General features: G+C 49.0%; 1 protein-coding gene across 1 annotated transcript in view; it reads right to left on the reverse strand.

Moving 5' to 3' along the window:
• The window catches only part of LOC111146558 (thyroglobulin), a 238,337-nt gene that overhangs the window by 179,980 nt on the left and 30,980 nt on the right, over positions 1-27,377 (reverse strand). Inside the window, exons 17-23 of the mRNA XM_022502145.1 lie at positions 23,739-23,951; positions 22,013-22,167; positions 19,394-19,550; positions 17,703-17,927; positions 10,370-10,519; positions 6,004-6,174; positions 310-426 (exon numbers count right to left, since the gene is read on the reverse strand). Of these exons, the coding sequence (XP_022357853.1) occupies positions 310-426; positions 6,004-6,174; positions 10,370-10,519; positions 17,703-17,927; positions 19,394-19,550; positions 22,013-22,167; positions 23,739-23,951 (1,188 nt within the window). The remainder of the gene's footprint in view (positions 1-309; positions 427-6,003; positions 6,175-10,369; positions 10,520-17,702; positions 17,928-19,393; positions 19,551-22,012; positions 22,168-23,738; positions 23,952-27,377) is intronic.

Consider the following 27,377-nt stretch of genomic DNA (forward strand, 5'->3'; position numbering starts at 1 on the left):
AATTTGAAGTGAAATTATGAGTTGGATATTCATTTTGGGAATCCTTTGATTTTCCCAGTTTTTTTTTTTATTTAAATTAAATTAGCGAGCATATAGTACATCATTAGTTTTTGATATAATGTCCAATGATCCATTTGTTGCGTATCACACCCAGTGCTCATGACTTCATGGGTCCTCCTTAATGCCCATCATCCAGTGTTCCGGTAAAGTGTAATTTCTCATCAGGGTTTCAATGGTTCTTTTCGATTCATCTTGCCAACGTCAGCCGAGCCGATCTCTGTGTGTGCCCACCTCCTCACCACCCCTTACCTGTCAAGCACTGCAGCAGGGGGGACTCAGAGCCAGGAACTTTGGACCTGCCCACTGCAGTGACATTGGCACCGAGGATCACTTGAGATTCTGGAACCTTCTCAAATTTCCGCATCACTGAAAGGAAAGCAGATTGTTCAAATGTGACTCTAAAAGGCAGGGGGCTATACAGCCAGAAAAATGGCCAGGTCAAGAAACCCCTTTCCATTCACAGCTCTTGGTCACACAGATGTCCCCAGGAGAGGAACTCCTTTTGAAAATACTTCGTATCTGATGCAGAGAGCTATGTGTAATCATGTCTCCTTCTGCTCCCTCATTGTCAGGAGGTAAGGAGAAAATCCAGTATTATGTTTGTCCTTATTACTCATTTTTCTCATTGATATGGATTTTCTCTCTAAATTTATAGTTTTTGGTCCTGATCATTGAATGCTAATTATCTTATAATTATTTTATTAAAAATTGAAAGTTTTATTTCCTTAAAACAATTTTTGCTTCCTTCTGGAAAGCAGCAAGTTGTCTTTTAAAAGACAAATAAAGCAGGCACAAGTGGGTTCACGTCCATCTGAAGACGTGTCCTGTGGCCCAGGCATCTTCATCACAGTCTTTGTTCTTTTTTTTTTTTTAAAGATTTTATTTATTTATTTGACAGAGAGAGATCACAAGTAGACAGAGAGGCAGGCAGAGAGAGGGAGGGAAGCAGGCTCCCTGCCAAGCAGAGAGCCCGATGCGGGACTCGATCCCAGGACCCTGAGATCATGACCTGAGCCGAAGGCAGCGGCTTAGCCCACTGAGCCACCCAGGCGCCCCACAGTCTTTGTTTGAATGATATTTCACTGTCTGTTTCTCTAGCTACCATCAACACGCCTGAGTTCTTCTCTGGTAGGAATGACAGAGACACATGCTCAGGGAACTAAACAGAGGAGAAGAAATAAATATAAGATCTCGAGACAATAAGACTCGGAACTCACTCCTCACCAAGCGAAAAGTACAGTGGGCAACTCACAAGGAATGAGACTCATTTTTGAAACAAACAAACACACAAATGCCCAGAGGTGTCAATGGTTTGTGAATAACTCTCAAAACCAAGCCCCGAGTTCACCATTAGTTTTTTGCAGACGGAATTACAAGCACACACAAAAGCATCCATTCTCAGACACTATTGCTTCGTGAAACAGACTTATGGCTAGATTGGTTTTTATCACGTCAATATATTCAAGACCACCCAAAGCAAACTCTTCTCCATGCTTATAATTAGTGCAGAAAAAAAGTTCATTCCTTCTGACAAACAGGTGGGAGACAGGATGCTATTACGAGAGAAATAGCGTGTTTTACACCTTCACAAATTCTGATATAGAAAAAAATTCAAATTCTACCAGAGATTCCTTCCATGTGGCTCACTGAAGCTGTCAAGTTCATGGGCTCAGCCCACGCTCAGCTCTTCTGTTTTCATCTCTTCCTCTCTCTCCCTCTCGTTTATTTATTTTTAAATTTTTATGCCCCTTGCTCTCTTGTTTATAGAGCCTGCAGGTTCCAGTCCAGCAAACCCCAAGCTATATTCAGCCCTTTGTCCCTAAAGTTTAACAGGTAGAGACAGAGGCTCACAACCTTGTAGCAGACTAAACAAAATGAGACAGGTCTTTCAGTTTCCGACAGAAGTCTTCCCAGAGGCTGAAAATGCGGTCAGTGTAGCACTTCAGTTAGACCATCTGCTGGTTTTCGCAAAAGGGACACCTTGGTGACCAAGATCTTCACGTTACAGCATCTTGCGAGGAAGCTCATTGCCAAACAGAACAGAAACAATCCAGGCACTAGATTGCTGGTAATTCCGTAGAATATTGCAGTAGCTGGCAGATTTCTACAGTCGAGGGGTACAATTTCCCAGAGGCCACATTTTGACTCAGTGGGGTATTTGCAAATGTCTTGGGAAAGCATAGAGGGTCCACATGAGAGCTATTTAGGGGCCCATCTCTTTCCAAGGCAAGGACAATGCTCTGAGAATACATGAACACCCGCCAGCTGGCAGAGTGACAGAGGCCTACTTTCCCGCGCATTAGATGGGATGCACTGAAGAATGAACGAAAGACTACCGAGATCACTGCAGCCTCAGGAAGCCTGGGGACATTGCGAAGATCCCAGCATAGACCTCTGGGAACCTGACGTGCTCTAGGAAGGCTTGGGCGCGGCTCAGCAAAAAGCAGAATGAGGAAACTGGATCTAGAATTAAAGGAAGATGAACTTACGATATCTCCAGCAGCCAAAGTCAGCAAGTAAACGACTCACTCTGGGCATAAACTAAGGGTTTACCCATAGGTGATACAGAGAAGACAGAGAGGGACCACCACAAAGGGATGTAGCAGGCAGTGGGGGAAGAGCGCCAGCTCTTCCGAGTCCCTCCCTCGTGCGCTACCACCCCTCACCGACTCTGTCCTGGTGCACATTTCAATCTCTGAGAGCCTGATTTTGTGGTTGGGAGGATTAAACCGAAGAACATGGAAAAGCTGGTATACGACCGCAATTCAGCAGCTGCTCGGTCCCTTGGCGCCCCACAAGGACACCTGCCTCACTCACTATCAGAGCACGTAAAACTGGCTGCTGGAATTGCAGTGGTGGGAAACTCTCCATCCCTGATGGTCTTTAGGGAACAATTTCAAAGACGTCCAAATAATTACAGCAACTCTTTCATTCTGCTGACAAGCACCAACAACCATGGGAAGACCAAAAAGCAAGCTACGATCCTAGCCCCAAAGGATAATGTTACCTAAGGTGGTACCTAAGAACCCAGAGTGGAGGGTGAGGCGTGTAATTCTACTTTATCCCAAGAGCAGTGCAGAACCTCTGAAGAGTGGTAAGGGGCAATGCATAAACAAAACAGCTTTGTAGATAGTTGTTCTGAAGCATCGTGGAAAAATTGTTGGGGGGGGCATGCTGGAGCAGGAGGACGAGGGCAGGTTACAGTAGTAATCCCTGTGGGTGGAAACCCAGAGCTGGACACAGCGGGTGGAAAGGAGGCAAATCTCCCCCACCTCCACCCCACCCGGAGATAAAGCTGACATCTATACCTGGGCTTTTTCTAGAGGACAAAGGCCTCAAAAATAGGACTGCAATCCCTCTGCCCAAGGGGAAGTTCCTCTCAAAGTCAAGTTGATTGGCTTCCAAGAAGGGGCTACTGACATCCCATGGGGACCCAGCTTCTTAACATGGAAATCCTCCTGATTACCCGGAGAGGGAAACCTGAAACTCCGAGCTTTGCGTAAGAAGCCAGAGACTGTGAGGTCCAACCTGGAGGCTGTTTGTCAGCTGGAGCCTCGCAGATGCGTCACTGGAGTTGACAAGGCTGTCCTGTTGCTCATAAGCCCCTCTGGGACCACTGACAAAGCTGTCTTTTTTGCTCTGGATGAGCACAGGGCCCAACGAAGCCTGAAACACTTTGCCGAGTGCAGATTAAACTCTGGGCACCAAGGTATCCACAGGGAAGCAGAAAGGAGAGGAGTTAAAAGGCAAGCATCTTGGGTGACGATCCCAGAATAGCCAGGGTTGTCAGGGCCCAGAAAATTGCTCCACACTGTGGCCGGCCTCTGCCTCACTTGGGAAGGGCGGCTGGGTCCGCCAGCCCCATGGCCAAGAGCACCTTCAATCGTTAACGCCCCTGATTGCTGTTTCTGCTCAAGAAGAGGAATACCAGGGGTGGGGGGGGAGGATTAGACTTTCCCTGGATTTACAGTTTGTTCATGGGGACGTGCGCACACAGCTGGGCACGCACATGCACCCACACACGCGCGCGCGCACATACACACACACACACACACACACACACACACACATGCATTCTTGAGATGCTTTAGTGCTTTGCCGAAGAAGGGAATGATTGTTCTGAGCATTACAAAATGGATTTTCTCAGATGTCGGAGGTGATTAGCTGCCGCCAGTTCTCTAGAGAGCAAGAGCATGTAGGCTGTGTGTGTGTGTGTGTGTGTGTGTGTGTGTTACAAGTGTGTAGAAGTCTGTGTGCATGGGCAGGTGTGTGCTTCATAAGGAAGTAGATAACCCGAAGCAGAAGCAGATTGCTGTCATGGAAAGAATGGGTTTGGGGGTCAGACACTCACTGGTTCAAATTCTAGGTACATTATACCTTGATTAGCGAGGGATGGAAGTCATGGAGACAATTCCTGCCTCAGTTTCTTTGGCTAAATGACTGGGGACACTAACATCTACCCCTCAGAGCCTCTGTGAAGCTTACCACACTGCCTGGCCCAGGGCCTGGCCTGGCACGTAGTAGGCGCATGTACATCAGACCCTCTCCTTACGCAGAAATCTGAGAGAGGCACCTGGCTGGTCAGTGGGTTAAGCCTCTGCCTCCGGCCCGGGGCCATGGTCATGATCTCAGGGTCCTGGGATCAAGCCCCGAATCGGGCTCTCTGCTCAGCGGGGAGCCTGCTTCCTCCTCTCTCTCTCTGCCTGCCTCTCTGCCTACTTGTGATCTCTCTCCCTCTGTCAAATAAATAAATAAAATCTTTAGGAAAGAAAGAAAGAAAGAAAGAAAGAAAGAAAGAAAGAAAGAAAGAAAGAAAGAAAGAAAGAAAGAAAGAAAGAAAGAAAGGGAAAGAAAGAAAGAAAGAAAGAAAGAAAGAAAGAAAGAAAGAAAGAAAGAAAGAAAGGGAGAAAGAGAAAGAAAGAAATCTGAAAGATATGGGCAGCTGGTGTCAGCCCTGTCTGCTCAGGCGTGCAAAGGTCAGCCAGACCTCGGGCAGGAAGGTGGCTGCAGAATGGTCGGGCAAAGCCCTAAAGACTTGGAAGGGTCAGAATTGGGCATGCCTCTGCCTGTTCCTTGATTCACAGAGGAGGAAACAGGCGGCTAATATGACTGAGTTTTCTCATGATTCTGATAAGCTTACTACCTCTCTCAGTCACGTCATGGCTAACATGTTCAACTCCCCTGCAAGGCAAGCATGAACAGCCCCATTTGACCGAGGAGTAAACTCTTGAAGGCCAGTAGCTTGCTCAGACTACAGAGCTGCTCAAGGGCACCACCGAGATAGAACTAGTTCTGACCCGACGACTCCCATCACACTTGCTATTGTAGGTCAAGTGTCGGCTCACCCGGGACTTTCCCACCCATCACGTCACTGAACAGCTGTGCCTTGCTCAGGATGGTGCTCAGTGAATGCTCGTTGCCCTTGTAGGATGGCATTGGCCCTTCAGGGTCAGGAGAATGCTGGGGGGACTGAGGGTCAGAGAAGTTGAGAGATTAGCTCTGGTCACCCAGCAAGTAAGTTATGGAACCAGGACTGGCATTCAAGTCTTCCCACAATATCCAGATGAAAGAGAAAAGCTGACCAGCTTATTAGAGGCTCACTGCCCACAAGAACGGGAAACTCAGCTCGTTCATTATTTTTAAATCCATGCCTCATACACACTGGAGTATTTGGGGGTGATGTTTCGTGATGTCTGAAATTTACTCTCCAATGATCAAAAATAAAAGAGAGAGGAAGAACAAGGAGGAAAATGCTGACAGTTTTTGGACCTAGGTGGTAGGTGACTTGTTTATCCCACTTTCAGATCCTACACAGATTAAAAATTTCCAAAATAAAGTCAGAAACAAATGCAGTTCATGGGTTTCTCCACTTCTAGAAGTCCCCTGAGAGCCCATGCCCTCTCCCCAGCCAGTCGTGTGGCTGATTTCACCCCCAGCACATACTCAGACACTGGGAGTCGGAGAGAGGGGCCTCCATTTCCGACCACAGTAGCCTCCGCCCCTCGCCGTCCACGCAGAAGGCCTTCCCACTGTCCTTGTTCCTCTGGCTGGCTTGGTACTGGCCGTTCTGGTCACACCACAGGCCCTCCTCACTCTTCTGACATTCAGTGACACCTGCAACGGAGACATGAGTTCACCATCACTGATGTGCTTTCAGGACCCCTTTCCTTGGTGGTCCCAGGTGGCCCGTTGTTGACATCTGATTGCAAGTCACAGGTCTCACCCAGACACTCCCCAGCTTCAAATTCATCAGTATTCCCACCCTTCGGTCAAAGACTGCTGGGGGGCCACTAAACCCCGAGGTCTGGCTGCGCCCGTCTAACTATACACACGCCCCCTGTGCTTCCACAGTGCACAGGGCACTCAGCACCCGGAGCTCTCCTTCATCTCGGATGCAGCCCTCGATGCAATGCCTGCTTCCTCAGGGAGGCCCCGGGACCCCAACATCTCGACATTACATGCTCCCATCCTTCCATACCTCTCCTCATTGCTGCAGCATGGCTTTTATTTCCATTTGTCCCTGTGAATGAACGGTTTGACAACTGCCCTCCTCGCTTCCTAGAGAACCTCCAAGCTGGCAGGAACTTGATCTGGTTTTGCTCCGTGTAGGATCCCAGGGTCTCGCTCAGTGTCTGCCATAACACAAGCTCCCCCATTGTGAGACTGTGATTTATAATAAGAAATATTTGGACTTCCTTTCATTTCTGGCACCCAGTCCCTGAAAGCTCCTGTCATTTCCTAAGTGGTGAAAGCCATAAAGGTGTCTTTTGTCACATCACAGAGGTCACTTTGGGACTGCTCTTAAGGATGGGGTTGCCAAGACAAACACACATGTGACCAGAGCATTGAAACTTTCAGTCTCGACCTCTGACCTCTGATCACCAATGGCCGGTGATTCAATCAAGCGTGCCTTGTAATGAAACATCCCTAAAAACTCAGAAGATGGGGTTCTGAGAGCTTTCTGGTGGGCGAACACGCAGAGATGTGCGGAGAGCAATGTGCCTGGAGAGGCGTGGAACCTCCAGGCCTCTTGCCCATGCCACACCCTGTGCCTGTCTTACCTGCCTGTTCCTGAGATCTACCCCATTATCATAAACTGGCAGTCTACTGAGTAAAACATTTCTGTGAGTTCTGTGAACTGTTCTGGCAAATTAATCACACCCGAGGAGGAGGCAGTGGGAACCTCGGCTTCAGAGCCAGTTGATTGGAAATACACATAAGAACCTGGACTTATGAGTGACACCTGAGTGGGAGGGGGTCAGTGGAGCTCCCAGCCTGTAGCTTGTCCATCAGAAACACAGGTAGTAGCCTGGGCTTTCCACTAGGCACAGGATGGGGGCAGTGGGGTCATTCTTATGGGACTGAGTCCTCAATCTGTGGGATCTGGTACTATCTCTGAGAGGATAGTGTCCAAATTGCTTATGGTTCGTGTGGGGAAACCCCCACCATACACACACACACACACACACATTGGAATTGGGTCCAGAAACACTCCTCCCCCCAAAAAAAGACCCAATCAATAAATACTAGCTGAATCCATGGATAAATAACTCTATTCCTGTGCTTAAGCTATTTCCTCTGCCCCAAAGTCTCTCTTCTCCACCTGCTCCATGATTAGCCCCCACTTGTCCTTCCAGACCTGGTGTCAGTTGCTACAGTAGCATAAAACAACCATCTTCATTATATTAGTAATTACACACATTCATCTGCATACTCACATGTCTTCTTTTCCTATCAGACGCTAAACTCCCTTAGGACAAGGAATTTATCTCTACTTGTTTCATGTATTCAATCAAAATTTAAGATTAAAAAAGGTGCTTGATACATTTTTGACGAATGATATCAAAAGAGAATACCTTGACTTGGTTCTCCAGGGCTGGCAAGAAGTGGAAAATGTTCTTTCATGCAGCCCAGGACTTGTGAACATCTAGTTTTCTCTATTTTAAGACTATTAGTTATATGACTAACTAATGATCAATTACAACTTTGGGGGGAGAGACTACAAAGGCTACTTTTTAAATAGGATGTTTTGCATGCCATGCATGTCATATATGAATTAAAGCATCAATAAACCAACAAGTAAACGAAGAGCTACTCGGTTATCAACAGAACCTCCAAAATCATCTGGTAGACTTGCACAGTTAGGAAACAGAGGAGGAAAGTATTTGTGGGTGAGAACAGTAATATAGAGGAATTGAGATTCTAAGAGCTAGCCTAACACCAAGAAAGAAACCAAGGAAATACTGTAATTACTTGACATCTCTTAAAACTTCACAGACCCTCCTCCCTTGTGCTTCTCTTTCATATAATTCCATCTAAGAACACGGATCAGACAAGAACACAGGCAGAATGGTGATATTAATGAGTCATGGAGATGTTCTTAGATACAAACATACCCAGAGAGTAGACTCTACCATTGACCCTGGAGACTCACCCACTGAAATCTATTCTGTTACTCAAGGAAGACACCCAGGAGAATGGGGATGATATGACAGTCCTCCACTTCTGCACGGAGATGCAATCAAAGCTCACCCCCAAAGCAGGATGGGGATGATTCTTACGGCTCACCTTGAATATCTTAATGGGCCGCACGTTGTTGTGGACTGAAGGTTTATGTCCTGCCAAATTCAGATGTTGAAGCCTTACCCCTCAATGTGATGGTATTTGGAGGTAAGACTCTGGTGCTTAGGTTTAGAAGAAGTCATAAGGGTGGGGTCCCTGTGATGGGATCAGTGCCCTTACGAGAAGAGAAAGACACAGGAGATCCCTCACTCTGTGTATGCACCAAGGAAAGGCCACGTGAGGGTATAGCCAGGAGGAGGGCTCTCACCAAGACCCTGACCATACCAGTGCCCTGATCTCGGACTTCCTGCCTCCCAGACCATGAAAAATAAACATTTGTTGTTGAAGCCACCTAATCTAGGGTAATTTGTACGTAGCAGCCCGAACTAAGACATGCTTCATAACCATCTTATGAGGGAGGTATCATGAGCCCCATCTAACAGATAAGGAAGCTGACACTCAGAAAAGGAACGAGGGAGGCCTCAGTCACAGTGCCAGCAGGAAGGAGGGGGGAACAACCTGGGTCTGGCTAGTGTGAAGCCTCAGGATCCTCCTCTCGTCCCTGCCATTTCGACAGCACCCACCCACTGCCACCTCATAAACAAGGATCCGAGGATTGCATTGATCCCTTTTTAAGAAAGTGTTCCTCTGGGGGGTGCCTGGGTGGTTTAGTAGGTTAAGTGTCTGACTTCGGCTCAGGTTATGATCTCAGGATCCTGGGATTGAGCCCTGCCATCCAGCTAGGTGCAGAGTCCGCTTGTCACTCTGAGGGACTCCTTGGCTGCCACTCCCCCTGCTCATGTTTTCTCTCTCTCGCTCTCAATAAATTAATAAAATCTTTATTTCTGGTCAGGAAACTAATGAGAGAATGTGACTTGATCTCTTTGGGTGAATTATTTTAAAATTCTAAAATCTATTCAGATTTAAATCTTTGATGGTTTGCTTCATGTTAGCATAATTTTAGGCTAACATGGAAAGATGCACACAATGAGGCAGGCTGTGGGTCCTTGCTAGGAAAACCCAACAATACCCAGGTGACTCCTAAGTAAGTAGGCCAAGTGAAATCACATGACCTATGGGAAGGCCACATGTACACTCAGTCCTAAGAAATTTACAGGGCCAGAAAGGGAACATGAGCTACATACTTGTAATGACTGTGGGTGGAAAATGTCTTACATTTCTCAATCTGATAAGGGTGACTTACAAAAATCAGAAGTTTCAGAATCAGACAATGCCAAGATCAAACAAAGACCAGCTATGTTACCTATTAGTTGAATGACTTTGGTAAAATTACTTCTCTGAGTCTTCGCCTTCTTATCTGTAAAGGTTGGGCTAATAATATTTACCCAGAAGGGGGTTCGATAGGATTTAATAAGATAACAGAGGTAAAATGTCTGGCCTAGATCCTGGCAGAGGAGTATAGGCATTCAGAGGTGGGGCCCCTTTGATTACTATGCTCTCTATGCAATGCTTCTCCAGCATGGGCAACTATGTGCCCCACCCAAGAGACATTCAGCAATGTCTCCAGACATGTTTGATTGTTGCAACTTGAGGGGAGGGTGTGCTACTGACATGTAATAGGTAAGGGTCAGTGATATCCCTAAATAAACATCCTGCCATGCATGGGGCAGTCCCCAAAAGGAATGTTCTGTCCCAAAATTTCAATAGCGCCAAGGTTGAGCCACTCTGCTGTGTCCCCATTGCATTGTAGGGTTTCTCTTTCACACTAGAACCCTGCAGGACTTACAGTGCATGTGGCTGAAAGCTCCAGGGGAAATGGTCGTTCTGCCCAGGGGACATGAGACGCAGGCCATGCTCCCTGCCTGTTCTTGGTAGAATCCAACAGGACAGGGAATACAAATATCCTTCTGAAAATAGCTTCCTTCAGGACACTTAACTAGAAAAGATAAACAGAGAAATGATGTTAAAGAGAAGGCTCTTGCTTTGTAGTTGAACCTCAAAACACACAGGGTATGCTAATTCCCAGCAGCAGCACAAGAGCTCATTCACTTAACCAGTACCCACAGAGAATCTGCTACCTGCCAGGCTCCCACAATCAAGGCTAAGCTGTGGGAATGGTAGACAAGCTTCCTGCTCCCCAAGAGCTGACAGGATGTAGGATAAGAAGCGTCAGAAAAGAACTTCAGATATGGGTAAAGTGAGGCGGGAGAGCAGCACTTGTTAGTAATAAAGCCCTCTGAAAGGTGATGTTTGACACTGAATGATGGGGAATGCCCTAGGCAAAGAGCTAGGTGAGGAGAACCCCAAGCAGAGGGAACCACAAGGACAAAAGTCCTGAGGCAGGAATGAGTTTGGATTATTTAAGGAATGGAAAGGAAAAAGCCAGACAAAGCCAGCTATGAAGCTAGAGCTTAGTAGACAAAGGGAAGAATGGCCGGAGACGAGGTTGGAGAACAACCTGAAACAGGAGGGTCCATCCCTCGGTCACCATGGGAACACTGCCCTAGGTGAGGGCCATGGTGGAGCCCAGCCAGGGGGAAAAGCTTTGGAGTTGGCCAGACTGGCTCATATCCCTCTGCCTGCTACTCCCAAATGACTTTGGACTTCTTAGAGCCTCCATTTTCTCCTCCATGAAAGTTAGCATCATCCCATGGGAATGCAGGATGATGTACAGAAGGCACAGATCATCATGCCAGACTCTTATGTGTGCTCAGCAAATGGTCATGATTCTTTTAAAGTTTTTATTTTTATTCCAGTTAATGAACATCCAGTGTTATATTCATCTCAGGTGTACAGGATCGTGATTCAGCAAATCCATGCACCGTCCAGGGCTCATCACGACACACGCACTCCTCAATCCCCATCACCTATTTAAACCATCCCCCCGCCCATCACTATTTTTATACTTGAGGGAATCCTTCCTTGGAGCCGGCCTCAGTGCCCCTTCTGTCCAAACAGGGCAATCTCAGCAGGTCAGCACCATCACCTTTGACTCATGTGGCCATTTCCTGTTGGTGGGTCATCAGTGGCATTGCTCAGATCTGCGACCACAGTGAGGTGAGACACCCAGTACGCAGGATTTGTGGAGGCCCTCACTGTTGGGTTGCTGGGTTTCTGACTTACTCAGAAATATCAAGTGTGACCCTGAGAGTGAAGCCTCCGTGCATCTTGCCCCCAGATGCCTCACTGGCCTCATCCCTCACCTCCCAGTGCTACCCGTTAGTCTGCAGAATCTCGGAGCTTTCTGTCCCTCTGACACCCAGTCTTTCCTAATTTGCTTCCTCTGATATGACATGGGCTGAGAAGCTAGAAACTCCAACTGGAGAGACGCCTATCTTCTAAGAGTTCTAAGTTAGGGTCCAGAAAGTGAACATGAACTAGGCCACACTGATTTAAGAACTCAGAGAAGGAGTGGGAGAAAGAGGTTCTTTCTGCTTTCTTTGTTGGTGCTGGGTTGTGTTCCCAAGATATTGCCAAATGACTTCCAGAAGAAGTGAGCTGTTCCCCGGTGAAGGTGAGCGCTGGAAGTTTGTCCACTCTTAGGACACTTTCTCTGTGCCTGGCACCCTGCCATATGTTTCGTGGACATGACCACCACACACCCGTGAGTTGGGATTTTAACCTCATTTCACAGAAGAGAATGCAGAGCCTTGGGACATTCGTGCTGACTCCCTAGCATGCTTTTCTGCAAAGGGCAGTGAGGATGTAAAATCAGAGGCTATGCCAAGCATGGTGCCAGACTGTTTCAACGTGTTATCTCAAGGCCCTATGAGAAAGGTACCTTCTCCTAGACCGGAGACAGCTGAAGCTTAAAGTCAAGGCAGACCAAGAGGTGAGGTGAAAGAGGTGGGATGTGAGTCCTGTTCCCTGCTCCATCCACCAGTTCAACCACCTTCCCTTGCCGAAGAAGTGAGTGCGGACGTGTGGGACGTGGAGCCAGTGTTGACCTGACCCGCACTACCTGTAGTGTGCACACGTACTCGGCACATCTGAGTAAACCAGAAACTCGAGAAACAGCTTGGAAACTGAGCACTGTGTTTTCCGGTCCACCCTGAGCGATTAATACCCTCCCTTAGAGAGTGGGGTTTCGTTATTCCTATGAGTCAGCTCGCTGATCATCTCGAGTGTTTGAACCCCAGGACTGTGACTGTTTTTTCAGGAAGTCTCCAGATTCATTGCTGAAGGAAAACAAAGCCTTCTCCACCAGCCTGAGGTGTTCTGTTTGCGAACCCAGCATGCAGGAAGAGGGGCCAAAGAGGGGAGCAGGGACTAATTTTTGTCACAAGCTCAGTAATTTGCAGGCCTCACGACTATGCACCAGGAACCTGTGTCCCGTTTCTCTCTGCTTGTGCCGCCAAAGCCTTTCCACCCATGGAAACCCCGTGTAAGTCAGCACCAGGTAGAGGCTCGATATTCTCACCCTCCCCTGGCAGGTGTGGGCTCTCGAAGAACCCCTCCATCCACAGCAACAGGTTGGGCTTATCCGTCAATTAACCCCCTCCACGAACTCATCAGAAACCCTTTCGGTCTCAGTTCCCTCCTTCATAAAATGAGACAATTTGGCTGGTTTGAGTTTGAGAGCTTCACAAAACTTCCAGGTCATGCTGTCCCTCCTGCCAACCCATCCCGATGGGCCCCAAACAATGACACACGTGTCTTTGTGGAGGAAGGACATCTGGGAGGAAGTGTAAGCATCCTTCACTCCTTAACCTGCTCTGCTCAACCCCATATCTGGCCCTGTCACTCTCCAACCTGAAATCCTCCCCCCAACAGCCCCCGCAGGCTGGCCCTGGCAGGCCCCAGGCCCCTCCCATTCTGGCTCCTTCCTAGCTCTCTGGGTACGTCTCCTGTCATATCCCCCACACACCCCACTCTCCAGCCACATAAGCCACCTGCACTGTCCCCCTAAAGCCACAGTTTTGCAACGCCCTGCTCCAGTCTCCTCCTCTGGAATGCCCTTCGGCACTGTAGCACCCTCAGCATGGGGGCACAGGGGCACGGGGGCACGCATGCACACGCGCATGCATGCACACACACACAGGCACACACCCCACTTCTTGTCTGTTCTTGCCTGAGCAGCGATTCCAACGCGCCTTTCAAGACGTCAAGCCGCCCCTGCCGCCCCAGCAAGTCTTCCCTGAATGCCCTGATGGCGACGTCAAAGGCTTTGACATGGACATTTATCTGGCTTTTCATTTCCCTCTTCCACACCCAGACTGTGAGTTCTTTAAACACAGAGCTATGACCTTGGCCTGCCTAAGTATGCAAACTGATGTTTAACACATAATTACGATTTGAAAATTTGAATGGATGGCTACACGCATAGACGGGAAGAAGAAAGGAAGAGGAAAGAAAGGAGGAGGAAGGAAACAAGATGTAACATATTACTTCAGGGGGAAAAAAATAGAGAACTAACTCTGTTATAAGAACTTGTAGTGGATGAGTGAAAGTTTACGCTGTCTAGAATGGCAAATAGAAAATCCAGATAATTTCTCTAAGATTTTCCTTAATGGACTGAACTGGTATGAAGGCAGCCGACCGGTCATTCTAAAGGGAAGCTGCGTGGTTGGCCTCGAGGCAAGAGGGTGAATGTAACTGACCCCATCGAAGCTGCAAACAAAGCCCCTTCCTCCCTGTGGTCTCTGTTCACCGAACACAAGCTTCCATGCCTACATGAGTCACGGGAGGGGGACATTCCCACTCAACCCCCTGAGTCATTGCCCTCTGGGGGAATCATCCAGCTTAGCCCCCCTGAGATGACACACAGGAACGCTGCTTCGTCTCCACAGGACAACGCTCTGCTTGCAACCACACAGCTGTGTTCCAGATGTGCCTCGGAAGGGGCAAAGAGCCAATAAGAAGAGACACAAGAATCCAACGGTGTGATTTCACTAAGAGCCCCTTTGTTGAGAAGAGCGACACACGATGCAGAGGACAGAGCATCTGGAATCAGTGGAGCTGAGTTTGGATCCCAGCAGGGCCAATCGACGAGGCCACTTGTGGAGCATTCCCACATGTGAAGGGATATACTTGTATTGATTACATGATGTTGTGCAAACCACGACCCCCCTGAAATAGGTCTTATTTTCCCTATTTTTCAGATTATGCCTAGCAAGGATGAGCAATGTCCCAAGAACCCACTCTGAGAAGGTGTTGGACCCAGGACTTGTATCCACATGGCTTCCAAGAGCAGTTTCCTAATACCACTGGCTCCCTCATCCATACTATGGGATTGATAATACCTGACCCTCTAGACCAGAGAAATGCTAGGAAGACCCAGCACATATTAGAAACTCAATAACAGGGACGCCTGGGTGGCTCAGTGGGTTAAGCCGCTGCCTTCGGCTCAGGTCATGATCCTGAGGTCCTCGGATCGAGTCCCGCATCGGGCTCCTTGCTCAGCGGGGAGCCTGCCTCTCGCTCCGCCTCTCTCTCCACCTCTGCCTGTCTCTCTGCCTGCATGTGTGCTTTCTCTCTCTCTTTCTGACAAATAAATAAAATCTTTAAAAAAAAAAAAAAAAAAAAGAAACTCAATAACAAGTAGATATTATCACTGACAGCAGAGAAAACCCAGAGCTTTCAGTGCTGCTTTTGTGATCTCCATTCCCGGTTTTTCTAACCATTTGGAATAAGGAGGTAGGGCTGAATGGCACGATCAACGATTCTTTGCAGTCAATAAAGAGCTATAGCTGTGAAACAGAACGTAGGTTTATCTAGAGCTAGGACTGGCAAATTCCAGCCCATGGGCCAAATGCAACTCCCCTTCTGCTTGGCCAGTAAAGCTTTATTAGAACACAGCCATGCTCTTCTCCCTACCATGGATGAGTTAGGTCACTGAGACAAAAACTGTATTGTCTAGGAAGCCCAGAATACTTGCATTCTGGCCCTTTGTGGAACAAGAGTGCCAAGTCCTGTCCGGCAGCAAGTGTAGCCCAGGCAAAACCTTTTACTTAGTCCCATTTCCAGGCCACCCTGTGGTTCCCACTCGCCCTAAAACTCTGCCACCCTGAGTTCTACCCACCAGTGCCCCCACTGGTCCTTCAGACAAGACTGCTGTGCTCCTAGCTCAGCCTTTCCTGCCCTCTTTCCTGCTGAGCTGGGCTACCCATCTTGTTAGACATGAAATAATCTAATCACCAAAGGAGTTCCCTAGAAGGAAACTCAGGGTCAGATTTCTGAACCAGAGCTTGATTTTATATGCAGGAGCAGGGTCATGGGGTGGGGGGAATGCAAAGGCAGAGCCAGTAAAGGGTCTCTCACTTGGCCCCTGCCTCGTATCTGTCTCCATCTCCTGATCCTCCTCCTCTGGGCACCACGTTCCAGGGAGTGCACCGAAGTGGGGTTCCTGGACTCCCTTCCCAACACTACCTGGGGTTACTACAAAAGCAGATTCTTGCTGCTGCTCCTCCAAATACACCCCCGCAACACTCTTCCCCAACACACACACACACACACACACACACACACATACACAGCAGTGGAGTCCATAGCTCTTCCTGGTAAATGTAAGAACACAATGGCGGGTGTTCTGAACGCCTCCATCACTCTGACCCTGTTTCACCCACCTTGGCAGGTGACACCTTCCACTCCACCTACTTCTTATCCTCTTTGTTTGGGCATCTCTATGGGATAGAAAGAGCATGAGCTCTGGTCCCAGAGGACCTTGGGTTACACACCCACAGATGATTGGTTTTATGAAGCTGAGTCCCTCCTTTGAGTCAGCCCTGCTCTGGACACGACACATGCTATAGCTCATTTCATCTGAGCTTCAAACTCTTCATCTGTTAAATGGGGGAATGATGTGCCACCAGGGCCCATCATGAGTGGTAAATAATTCTGAAAGTGCATTGTAAACTGCAAAATCTTCTGTAGATATTAGTGGGCAGTGGGGGTAGTGGGTGCATCTCTGGGTTTCTGTGGTAAAAGTCAGCTGAATCTTAAATCCAATGTGGAGTTTAGAACTTGGCCCATTTCACAGGAGGAGAGGCTGTGTAGTTCTTGTGTTACAACCAATATAAATAATGGAAAATAAATAACTGAAAAACATCTTCCCTTTCTGCAGCTCAGCAACAATGCTCCTCTGTCTCATGCCACAGGGGAGGAAGGCTTCTCATCATGAGCCCTTGGAAGTAGGAGGCAGAAAAGACGGCCACATCCTGATCCTCGGTAGCCACAAACACAGTAGGTTACACAGCAAAGGGAAACTGGTCCAACCAATTGACCCGAAGGTAGGGACAGTGTCCTGGATTGCCCAGCTATGTGTGACTACCAGAGTCATAAGAAGGGAAAGACAGAGTCTGAAGGAGCTGTGACCATGGGAGTGTTCAGAGAGCTACAGCACTGTGGCTTCAAAGATGAAGGAAGGAAGCCACGAGCCAAGACATACGGGCAACGTGTAGACCCCAGAAAAGTCAAGGAAACAGATCCCCTCTGGTAGGAACACAGCCCTGCTGACACCATGGTTTTTGGCTCCATGAGACCAGACCAGGAATTCAAACCTATAGAGCTGGATGATGATAAATATGGATTATCTTAGGGCCAGAGTTTGTGTTGACTCGTGATGGTGGCCAAAGAGACTCATGCAGCTGCCATTCAATAAACTTGCAGCTGCGTTCTTGGAAAAACAAACAAACAAACAAACAAAAACACTTCCAAAGCTACATAGGGGAAGAGCAAGGAAGGACAACCCCTGTTAACTTTTTCCAGGAATCGCCTCCCCCGAAGGGTGAAGTCCTAGTTTGATCAATGGCCATTTGGACGTGGTGATGAGGACCACATTGCCATAACCAGACTAAGAAATGTCAGCAGGCACACAGGATGGACATCAGCCTTATCCACAAAGACAACATGGCCCAGACCCCAAGGCCCAAGCCTGGCAAGAAGTAAGAAGAACGATCACTTCGGTCATGTCACCTATGTCTCTAGTTTCGGCCACTACCTGATGGGGTGATGACCACATGCCTACTCAGAGTGGATAACTGAAAGGCTTTACCTGGACAATTAAATGAGTTATTCCCCACTCTGTAAATACAGAGTGACCTGTCTCCAGGGCTCTGGTGGCCTTTTCCACAGCCTCACATGTCTGAAAACATCAATCCCAGGGGAAGGAGTGGACCTACCACACCCCAACGGGTCCTGAGTGTCATTGCTGGTAGCCAAGACTTGGTGGAATCCTTCCAAGCAGCCAAACCATGTCCTGGGAGAGGTGCCAAAGTGGTCTCCTTGAAGGAAGTAAATGGAGGTGTCTGCCGGGAAGATCTTGGAATCCAGATGAAGCTGGAACCCTCCGCTCTGGATCAGATCTGTGAAGCGTCCAATGAGATCCTTGCCGACTAAGACCTCCTCTGCAAGACACGGGATGAGGCAGGAATGTCACCACTGTTCTCTGCAAGGACCAGGGGAGACCAAGGGGCAGAGCCACCCAGAATGTCCACATAGAAATGAGATGTAAGCATTGCCTGGTTACTCATTTTACAGAGGGAGAAACTGAGGCCTATAGAAGGAGACAGATTGGCCCAAGGTTACACAAGAGTCAGTGATGCAACTAGGACTTTAACCCAGGTCTCTGGATCCTGTCATTTCTGTGGCACCAACATGAGACCCGTCGGTACAAGATATCCTATTTTCAGTCAGTAATGTCAGGTGTTCTATATGGGTACACAACTCTTCCAACCTTCGGCAAACCACGATCTCTGAACCTCTCTCTCCCCGTCTGCAAAATGCGGCTGACAATGCCTCTCTTGTAATCGGTGAAGATTCTAAGAGCAAATGCGTATGATGGGACCACTCAAAGAGAAGGCCTAGCCTCCAGGAGGCAACATAGGCATCCACCTCAGTGGTTAGTTAAACAGTGAAAAGGCATCCAGCTGTTGATCCATAAGTATTTCCTAGGAAAAAAGCAGATGAGTGTCACTTCTGGAGCTGGAATGGAGTCCCACACACAATGAGCATCATGCTACGGCAGGCTACAGAAAACAAGCCCAAGGCCTGAAATCACAGTCGTCAGCATGGACACCAGAAATAAACCTCTCCTCCTTTTGCATCTTCAAACTCACATGAATCTTCCAAGCTCTTTCCAGCAGCAGAAAAGGACCCCTGATTCCTAACACTGTTTGGGGGATACCAGTGCCACGAGGACTGCACAATGAGAGACACTCAGTCTCTTCCCCGGGGTCACACTCTGGCAGCATTTTCCAGAAGCTCCCCATCGTCGAACAGAAGTCAAGCTGCAGCCAGGACTGACCCTGGGTGTCTGGCCACTGGGTGGTAGGAGAGCAAAGGGGGCTGCCCACCCCCAGTCACAATACAGATTATGTCTACACTGGCTCACAGCACCATCGTACGGTCCACTCTGCTCCTCCTTCTCGGATCCTCCACTCTCTCAGTTCATCCACACACCTGCCCCACTTGACACTGTGTTATAATGGGTTTAAAGAGCATAAGTGGTCTGAGATGTGTTATAATTGCAAGTGTGCAGAACATAAATTATAAACCAATTCAGATCTGCCACCCCCCCACTCTCCCCTTCTTCACAACCGTCTCCCTCTCTGTGCCCAGCAAATCGAGGGAACAATTAGAAACTATCCACGGAAGTGTAATCAGGAGATATTATTTAACTCTAGTAAGCCACTAGCAGGATGCTGATTTTTATATACTTTTTAATAATTGGGTCCTCCAAGGGCCAGGCCATAATTCGCTCATTAGCAGCTCCCAGGAAGGCATTATAGGCTCCACTGTCTCCATGTGACAGATGGAGAAAGAGCTTCCAAGAAGCTATATAATGTCAAGGCCATAGTGTCGCCAAACATACCAATGTCATGCAAATCAGGAAGAGAAGCCGGTGGGACATCCTTCAGTGGCACCTTCCACGTGACGTTCACTCCCAAACGCTCCCCAGTCAGACACTCCACCTGCACCGTGGAGCCATCGCAGACAGGAATGGAAACAGGGGTCCCAAAAGTCTTTGCCTACGTGGAGAGAGATGCCTTAAGTTCCAGAACAGAGTCTCTGGGGCGCCTGGGTGGCTCAGTTAGTTGAGCAACTGACTCTTGATTTTAGCTCAGGTCATGATCTTGGGGTCATGAGATAGAGCCCCAAGTTGGGTTCTGTGCTGGGCATGGAGCCTGCTTAAGATTCCCTCTTTCCCTCTGCCCCTATTCACTTTCTCTCTCTCTCTCTCTCTCTCTCAAAAAAAAATACATATATGTATAATATATATATATATATATATATATTTGTATATATATATATTTTAAGATCTAATCTATTTATTTGAGAGAGAGAGAGAAAGACCAAACACAAGTGGGGGAGGAGGGGTTGAGAGACAGGGAGAGGGAGAAACAGACTCCCTGCTGAATAGGGAGCCCGACGCAGGACTCAATCCCAGGATCACAACCTGAGCTGAAGGCAGTCACTTAACAGACTGAGCAACCCAGGCACCTCCCCAACAACAACAACAACAAAAATTAAAAAAAAAAAAAAAAAGAACAGAGTCAGAAGCCAACCTTGCTGAGCCCACACCAGGTGTCAGAATGTGCCTTACGTTACTTCCTTCCACTCTCCCTTCAACCCAACCCCAGCCGGCAAGGCACCAGTAACCCCGTCTTCCCTCTGAGGATCGTGAGGGTCCAGGCACAAATCAAAGTTGAGTCCCAGTCGAGCTGGATTCCTTTTCCCTACAGCATTAGTATATTACTGATTAAAGTCTGTCCTGACCACTTTAACTAGTGCCTGGCTTTGTTTTGCCTTTGTTAGTCCTCAGTGCCTGAAACAGTCCCTAGCCTGTGACAGGCACACAAACATTTGTCAAATGGGAGAAAGAAGGAAGGAAGGAAGGAAAGAAGGAAGGAAGGAAGGAAAAAACCTGGTATAATGAAAGAGTCTAGAAGGACCTGGACTTAGCTCTGTGAAATCCTGGGCAACTTACTTACTTTCAGTGGGCTTTAGTTAACACGCTTGTAACTTAGGGATTACTGATGCTCACTGGGCAAGGTGCTGTGATAAGTAGAGATAAGGAATGTAGAGCTTCTAGCCCAGTCCCAGGAACAGAGCCCGGGCTCAATAATTAATACATGTCACTGCTCATGTTGTCAAGTACATTTCCTTGGATAAAAGGGGGCAATCTATGTTTGTCTTTGTCTTAGAAGTATGACTCTCTGTATTTGGTTTTGTGAAAATGTATATTCTCCAAAAATTTTTAGCATAAGGGGTTAAAACTGAGTTGCTCTATGAGTTAACAAGGTTTGAACAAAACAAGAACTTACTTAATTGAGCGACTTTTGTTTTTTAAGATTTATTTATCTGGGAGAGAGAGTGTGCATATGAGCAGGGGGAGGGGCAGAGGGAGAGGGGGAGAATCCTGAAGCAGACTCCCAGCTGAGTGCAGAGCCCGACTCAAGACTCGATCCCAAGACTCTGAGATCAAGCCCTGAGTGGAAATCAAGAGTCAGACACTTAGTTGACTGAGCCACCCAGATGTCCCAAATTGAGCAATTTTTAAAGACTCCTTCTGGGGGCACCTGGGTGGCTCAGTGGGTTAAGCCTCTGCCTTCGGCTCAGGTCATGATCTCAGGGTCCTGGGATCGAGCCCCGCATCGGGCTCTCTGCTCGGCGGTGAGCCTGCTTCCCTCTCTCTCTGCCTGCCTCTCTGCCTACTTGTGATCTCTCTCTCTCTCTCTCTCTGTCAAATAAATAAAAAAAAGAAGAAGAACCTGGACACACACTAAGATTAGAGAAGGTAAAATTAAAAAAAAAAAAAAAGACTCCTTCTGTGAATATTTGTGACTTCAAATCACAGAAGCCTTTGCTTATTACATAGCTAAAAACTCTGACATTTATTATTCACAGGACTAGGTCTGTCTGCTAGCATGCAATAGTGTCCTTCCAGGGAAGGTCCATTATGCCTTCTAGCAGGTTTGTTAAAGACACGTCTGGCACAGTGGTTCAGGGAGTGAATCCTGGCATTTCCGTTCTCCTACAGCCCTTCCTCCATGGGTGGTGGCAGTCCTCCACAGGCGTTCATAGCTCTGTCCCCATGTCATCTGCCTGGCTCCTCATCCCCAGCTGTGTGGCTCTGGACAATTATGCCAGTCCTCCAGGCTTCATCTACAAAGCGGGAGTAATAATAGGGTGCCCATGAGCATTGCTAATCCAGCCAACAGCGAGCCGTGCTTGGTGCATCGTGAGCGCTCAGCACACATCTGGTTTGACATCTTTACACAGAAAGAATGGCCAGTGATGAGTACGGATTCCATCCCACCACTCTGTGATTAGCCTTGGCCAAGGGACGTTCTTGTCCTGAACCTCACTTTGCCTATTGGTAAAATGAGTGAGAGGCGAACCCTAGGTTCATTTGAGCCCTGACGTCCTCTGCCACAGTGACCCAGAGCCCAGTCCAAGCCCCCACTCGTGCAGAAGGTCAGGGACATACCTGGATCTGACAGAAGCCACGGGCCACCAGCTCATCTAAGATGAAGACCTGGAAAGCCAGCAGCAAGCCTGCGTAGTCAGCACTGCACATCTTGCCAGGAGGGAGCCGGAGCTGGAACTGCCCTTGGGTCTGGAGGGTCTGCCACAGCTGGGGCCCTGCACACAAGCCCCGGAGGTCAGCAGACATAGGCAACACACCTGTGGGACGCCTTTCTTTTCTTTGTTTTTTTCTGTGAAATCACCCTTCTTCATTTAGCTTAGAACACACAAGCACTACCACCTTGCACTATCGTCCTCAGAGTCGAAGCACTTCCTAGCATGATGGCTCTGAAATTACTTAGCATCCTCATGGCATGCTCAGTCCTGCCTTGGCTTCTAAAGCACACTGCTCTACATTTGGGGGGTCCAGGCGGGACATTTCTTCTTAGAAAATCTTCCATGTTATCTTGCATTCAAAACAGGGCTGCTACATAGGATTTTGCCGGTTAAGATGGGCACCATAGACTATATGAAAGGCATACTCTAAGATTGTTCAGTGCACAACCTATACAGTCATACACAATGGCTCTGCATACAACCTTAAGGGTTCGAGACCCACTCCCCTCTTCTCCCAAGTGCCTTACTCTAGATCTAGTCTTGACTAGCCTGGTCTTAATTTCAGCTTAGGCCACTTTGTCACCATCAGGGAGACAGACCATTTATTTGTCCAAATCATATTGACCTTTTTCTGGACTTTTTTTTTTTTTTTTTTTTTTTTTTTTAGCAGGGAGAGGGGCAAAGGGAGAGGGAGAATCTTAAGTAGACACTATGCTCAGTGCAAAGTCCAATGCGGGGCTTGGTCCCACTACCCTGAGCTCAGGACCTGAGCCAAAATCAAGAGTCAGACGCTAAACTAACTGAGCCACCCAGATGCTCTTCTGGATAGCATATTTGTTTTTTGTTTTTTTTTTTTTCTTTTTTTTTTCTTTCGATCCCAAGCAGCTTTGCCACAAATACTGTCTTCTGACAACCACCCAGAGGCTTGTGACAGCCCCAGGATCTGGGCATCTGTCTCAGACACTCCTCCCAGTGCCCTGGGGGGACCCCGTGCAGGTCCCAGCACCCTCCCCAGCCCTGCTAGCCTGTGAGTAATCATGGCCAGCCTCAGCCAAGGCAGATGCAGTCAGAGCCCACTAAGGCCTCACAGCCATGTGGGCGCACCAACAGGCTCGCTGGGAGAGCAGGAGAGAGGACCTCTGCTGATATTCCAAGGGCCCAGCCACACAGCCATCAGAACTGATGCCCACCTAGAGGGTCCAGGCCCCAGAGCTCTGCCAGGCATTAGCCACAGAGCCCCAGACGGACCTAGGAGAGAGAGAGGCTCGTGAGGCAGCATTGCTCTCAGAGCCCAGACAAACAGCTCTGAGCTTGTCGACACCACAGTAACCAATATGGCCACTGGAACACCCATTTCCTACTTATAGTCCTGTATCCACGACGTCCCAGGAGAGCCCGAGATGCTGGCAGTTTTCCCAAGGAGCAGATCGTCCCAGAGAAGTCCCAAATAAAGCTTAACCCTAGGAATCTGTGAGGCCCATCTGCTCTTTCTAGAACATGCTTCGTGGGGCCCTCTCTCCTCCTCCTGATGCCACCTGGCTTACCATGGAAATGCTGCACGCGGGTGGGGGAAAATGCAGGTGCTCCGCCCTGAGCCCCAAGAGAAAGCTGGGTGCTGGGTGGACACTCACGCTGGCAGGTGTGGGGCTGGGGCGGCTGGGACACCCAGCGCTGCTCCTCAAGGCTACAGACCAGTGGCCCCGGCAGGAAGGCGCTCCGATAGCCGGGGCGGCACAGCAGCCGGCACCGCTGAATGGGGGCTCCTCCTGCACCCGAGGCTCGCTCACACAGGATCACTCCACCGGCCACATCCGGCGTGCTGAACGGCAGCGGACACTGGGGGCCTGGAAGGGAAGGGGGGCCACCGTGGGTGCTAGCCACACAAGGGGGCTCTAACTTCTCCCATTCCCTGGCCCGCTCCCCTCCCTCTCAGCCCTCTTCTTGGGCGAGCGCATCCTCTCTGCTTGAACAGACTCCTGAGCGGGAACCACACCCAGATCTTCCTCTCCAGCTTGGATCCTCTGAGCTCCTTCCCAACTGTAAGTCCATTTGCCACCTGGTTGTCTCCACGTCGAAGGCAGCGCACCAGACCTCCTCACCTGTGGCCAGGTCTACTCCTGCATCGGTGTCCCGAGCTCAACATGCACCCCAACCCTAGCTGTCCCAAGCAAAACACGCAGCAGCCCCCCAGATGGTCCCATCCCCTTTACCCAGAGCGAGAGAGGGCTGCAGACCACCCCCTCCCGACCTTCTGTCCCCACTGCACTCCTGCTGTCTAACTCCTTCCGTGGCTCTCCCAGGTAGACGTAGCGAGCTCTCAGGCCTCCTGGGGTGGACCTCCATGGGGTCAATCATCCAAAACTTGTCACCTGCACACCGGCCTCCCCACCTCACGGAGCCAGGGCAGGAAAGAGGGTGCTTCTCCTCTGTTCTTCTCCTCTGTGCTTCTCGTCTGTTCCCCCCAGAACATTAGCTCTGGGAATATATGTTACATAAGTGGGCGAACAAGTAAATGAAATAACACACACTCTCGGTGAGCCAATTTCATACATGACCAGAGTTTTAGTTAATTATCTGACTCTCGGGCACAGCCTTGCTGCCTGCATGGGTCTGGTTTTCACAGCTGTAATCCACATGTGACTCGAGGGTACTCGGGGGGCCTCAAAGACAGAGGATGACCCATTCTGACCTCCAGGGTGTAGGGGACCTCTCTTTAATAGCCACACTGGCGACGGGTCGAGGTTTTGCAATAATCAGCCATGGGCTTGCTGAGTTGGTTCTCACCAAGTGCCATGTGTCTGTGGGGACAGGGAGAGTCAGCCTGTGGGCTCAGGGGCCAGCCAGCAGGGATTTGAATCCCGGCTCAATCACTTTCTGGCTGAGCACCTTAAGCCTGTTAATTAACGTCTCTGTGTCTCAGCTTTCTCCTCTGTAAAAATGGCGACGACAAGCAATGACGCTACCTCCTAAGGATGGTGGGAATCGAAATGAATTAAGGCCCATAAAGAGCTCAGAGGAGTTACCGGCACATAATAAATGGTCATTAACATTAGTCATTATTATGGAGAACAGCAAGAAACTAACTACCTTACTGCCTGTGCTGGAAATTTTAGGACATGAATTAACCCTTTCAGAACAAGGAAGGGGCATTTGGTGCCCCACCAGGGTAAGCTGCCCCTCGCCATATGTGATCGTTAGCCACGAATTTTCGAGTTTGTTAAACTCTGTCATGATCAGTATTTCACTGCCCCTTACTCAAAATAAGCCCAAGAAGTCAGCAGCCCTGGTGTTATCACCCTCCCCTTACAGAGGAAGAAACTGAATGTTGAGGATTTGGAGGGACAGAGCCGGCACCTGGGCACGGGTCCTCTGAATCTAACCGCTACCCCGGGAGAAAAGGGCTTCCCCTTACCTGGTGCTGCTCCGAGAAAGGAATGCACACCCCCACCCCCCCGCCACTGTCCCTTCCTCTGTGCTCCCCAGCCCCCGTATCTCCTCTTCGGAGCTCTCCACACTGGCAGTTACAATAATATCTCCAAGGGCCCTGCTCTCTACTGGGCTCAGGCAGGGTCATCTCATGATGGGGAAAATGGAGGCTCAGAGGAGCTAAGTGACCTGCCCAGGGACACACAGCTCGGTAACTGTGTGCGGGGGCTGTCCTGAGTGCCTCCCCTGAACCGATTTCATCTTCAAAGCAACTCCGTGGGGGAGGACTATTGTCACCCTCCGGCCACAGGTGAGCACAGCGAAGCACGGGGAGATGAGCCTTTCCACTCTAAGTCCTACGGCTGCCAGGAGAGGACCAGGCATGGCCGCCGAGGCTGTGCTCTGAGCCACCAGGCTGAGAAGTTGATAGAGACTATTTGAATGAATCCTAATAATGACTCAAGAAATTGCTACAGTGCTGGGAATCCCTCAGACTGGGAAACTGAGGTCCAGAGAGGTTAAGGGACAAGCCCAAGGTCACCCAGCAAGGGAGTGGAAGAGTTGGCATTCAAGTCTGCCTGGTCCCCATATCTGGTTTTCTCCGCCACACTCTGCAGACATGTCAGGAGGAGAAGCCTCGTGGTCGGTGCTGGCTGTCCTGCTTGCTGGCTCTGAGACTGGACAGGCTAATGAACGCCCGTGAGCCCCAGTTTTGTCCTCCATAACATGGGGAGATGGGACCATTCTATTCATCAGCGCTGTTGAGGGGACAAAACTGAACCACGAGATGTGAAAAGCACTTTCAGTGGGTCACTCTCTTGTACACATGAGCCACTGTCCTGGAACCCAGCAAGGCCACGTAACATGGGATCCTCCCAAACCTTACAGGACCTGTGCTCCCAGCCCTGTTCCTGGAGGAGACACATCCGTCTATGTCCTCAGACCCAGACAGTGAGAGCCACTCTTAGATGACGAGGAAGCTGGATGCTGACTGTTTCCACCCTGACCAAGGCTGACACCACACCTCTGTGGGAAGCACACGACAGGGAGTTCCGCCCATAAATACCCATCGGGCACCTCCTATGTTTCCTGCTTGGTGACAGCTGCTCCCGGTCCCAGAGATGAGCGTGACAGGGTCCTGCCTTGTCCAGCCCTGGACAGAAGAGCACGCCAGAGCTCGGGAGGACAGGCGTGTGGGGAAAGGCGTGGGCACACCACAGGAGGGGGAAGAGACAAAAGGGAAGGAGTCCTGCAGAGAGAGGGGGCAGCTCTTCCCCCCACCCTGCTTCAGCAGCCTCCCCCAGTCTCCTTCCAAATATAATACACACGTGCGAATCCACAACAATTCCTTTTACACATACAACCCTCTAGGCCTAACAGAACGTCTCCGCCATTCAGGACGTTGTAGACAGACTACAAAATTTTAAAAATAAAGCAATAAGCCAACAAGGACAGCTAAAGAAAGGCAACTGCAATGAAATCAGAATCATAGCGCTGTATTCCTCAATCCCACCAGACTCCATGCCCCCATTTGCAATAAACAGTTTGCAGCGTCTTCCTTTACTGTCCTGAGACGGAATTCACACGGGGTCTAACCTACGTGCTCATATACATTTTCAAATGACTGTAATATCCTATGACTTGAGTATACAGGAAAAAATAAAAGGTAAGTCACTGAAAACCAAGTAAATATATTTTAATCTGTAATCATGTGTTTCCATATTTTATTATATATTTATCTGATAGATATTTTAGTACTTGGTACCAAAACAATTTTTTGAACTAAAACTAGAAATAAATCAACACCTCCACACATTTCTGAAGCCTCCCGGCTGGGATGGCCC

This window comes from Enhydra lutris, unplaced genomic scaffold, assembly GCF_002288905.1.
Source record: "Enhydra lutris kenyoni isolate GAN:26980312 unplaced genomic scaffold, ASM228890v2 scaffoldscaffold14, whole genome shotgun sequence".
In the NCBI taxonomy this organism is placed as follows: Eukaryota; Metazoa; Chordata; class Mammalia; order Carnivora; family Mustelidae; genus Enhydra; species Enhydra lutris.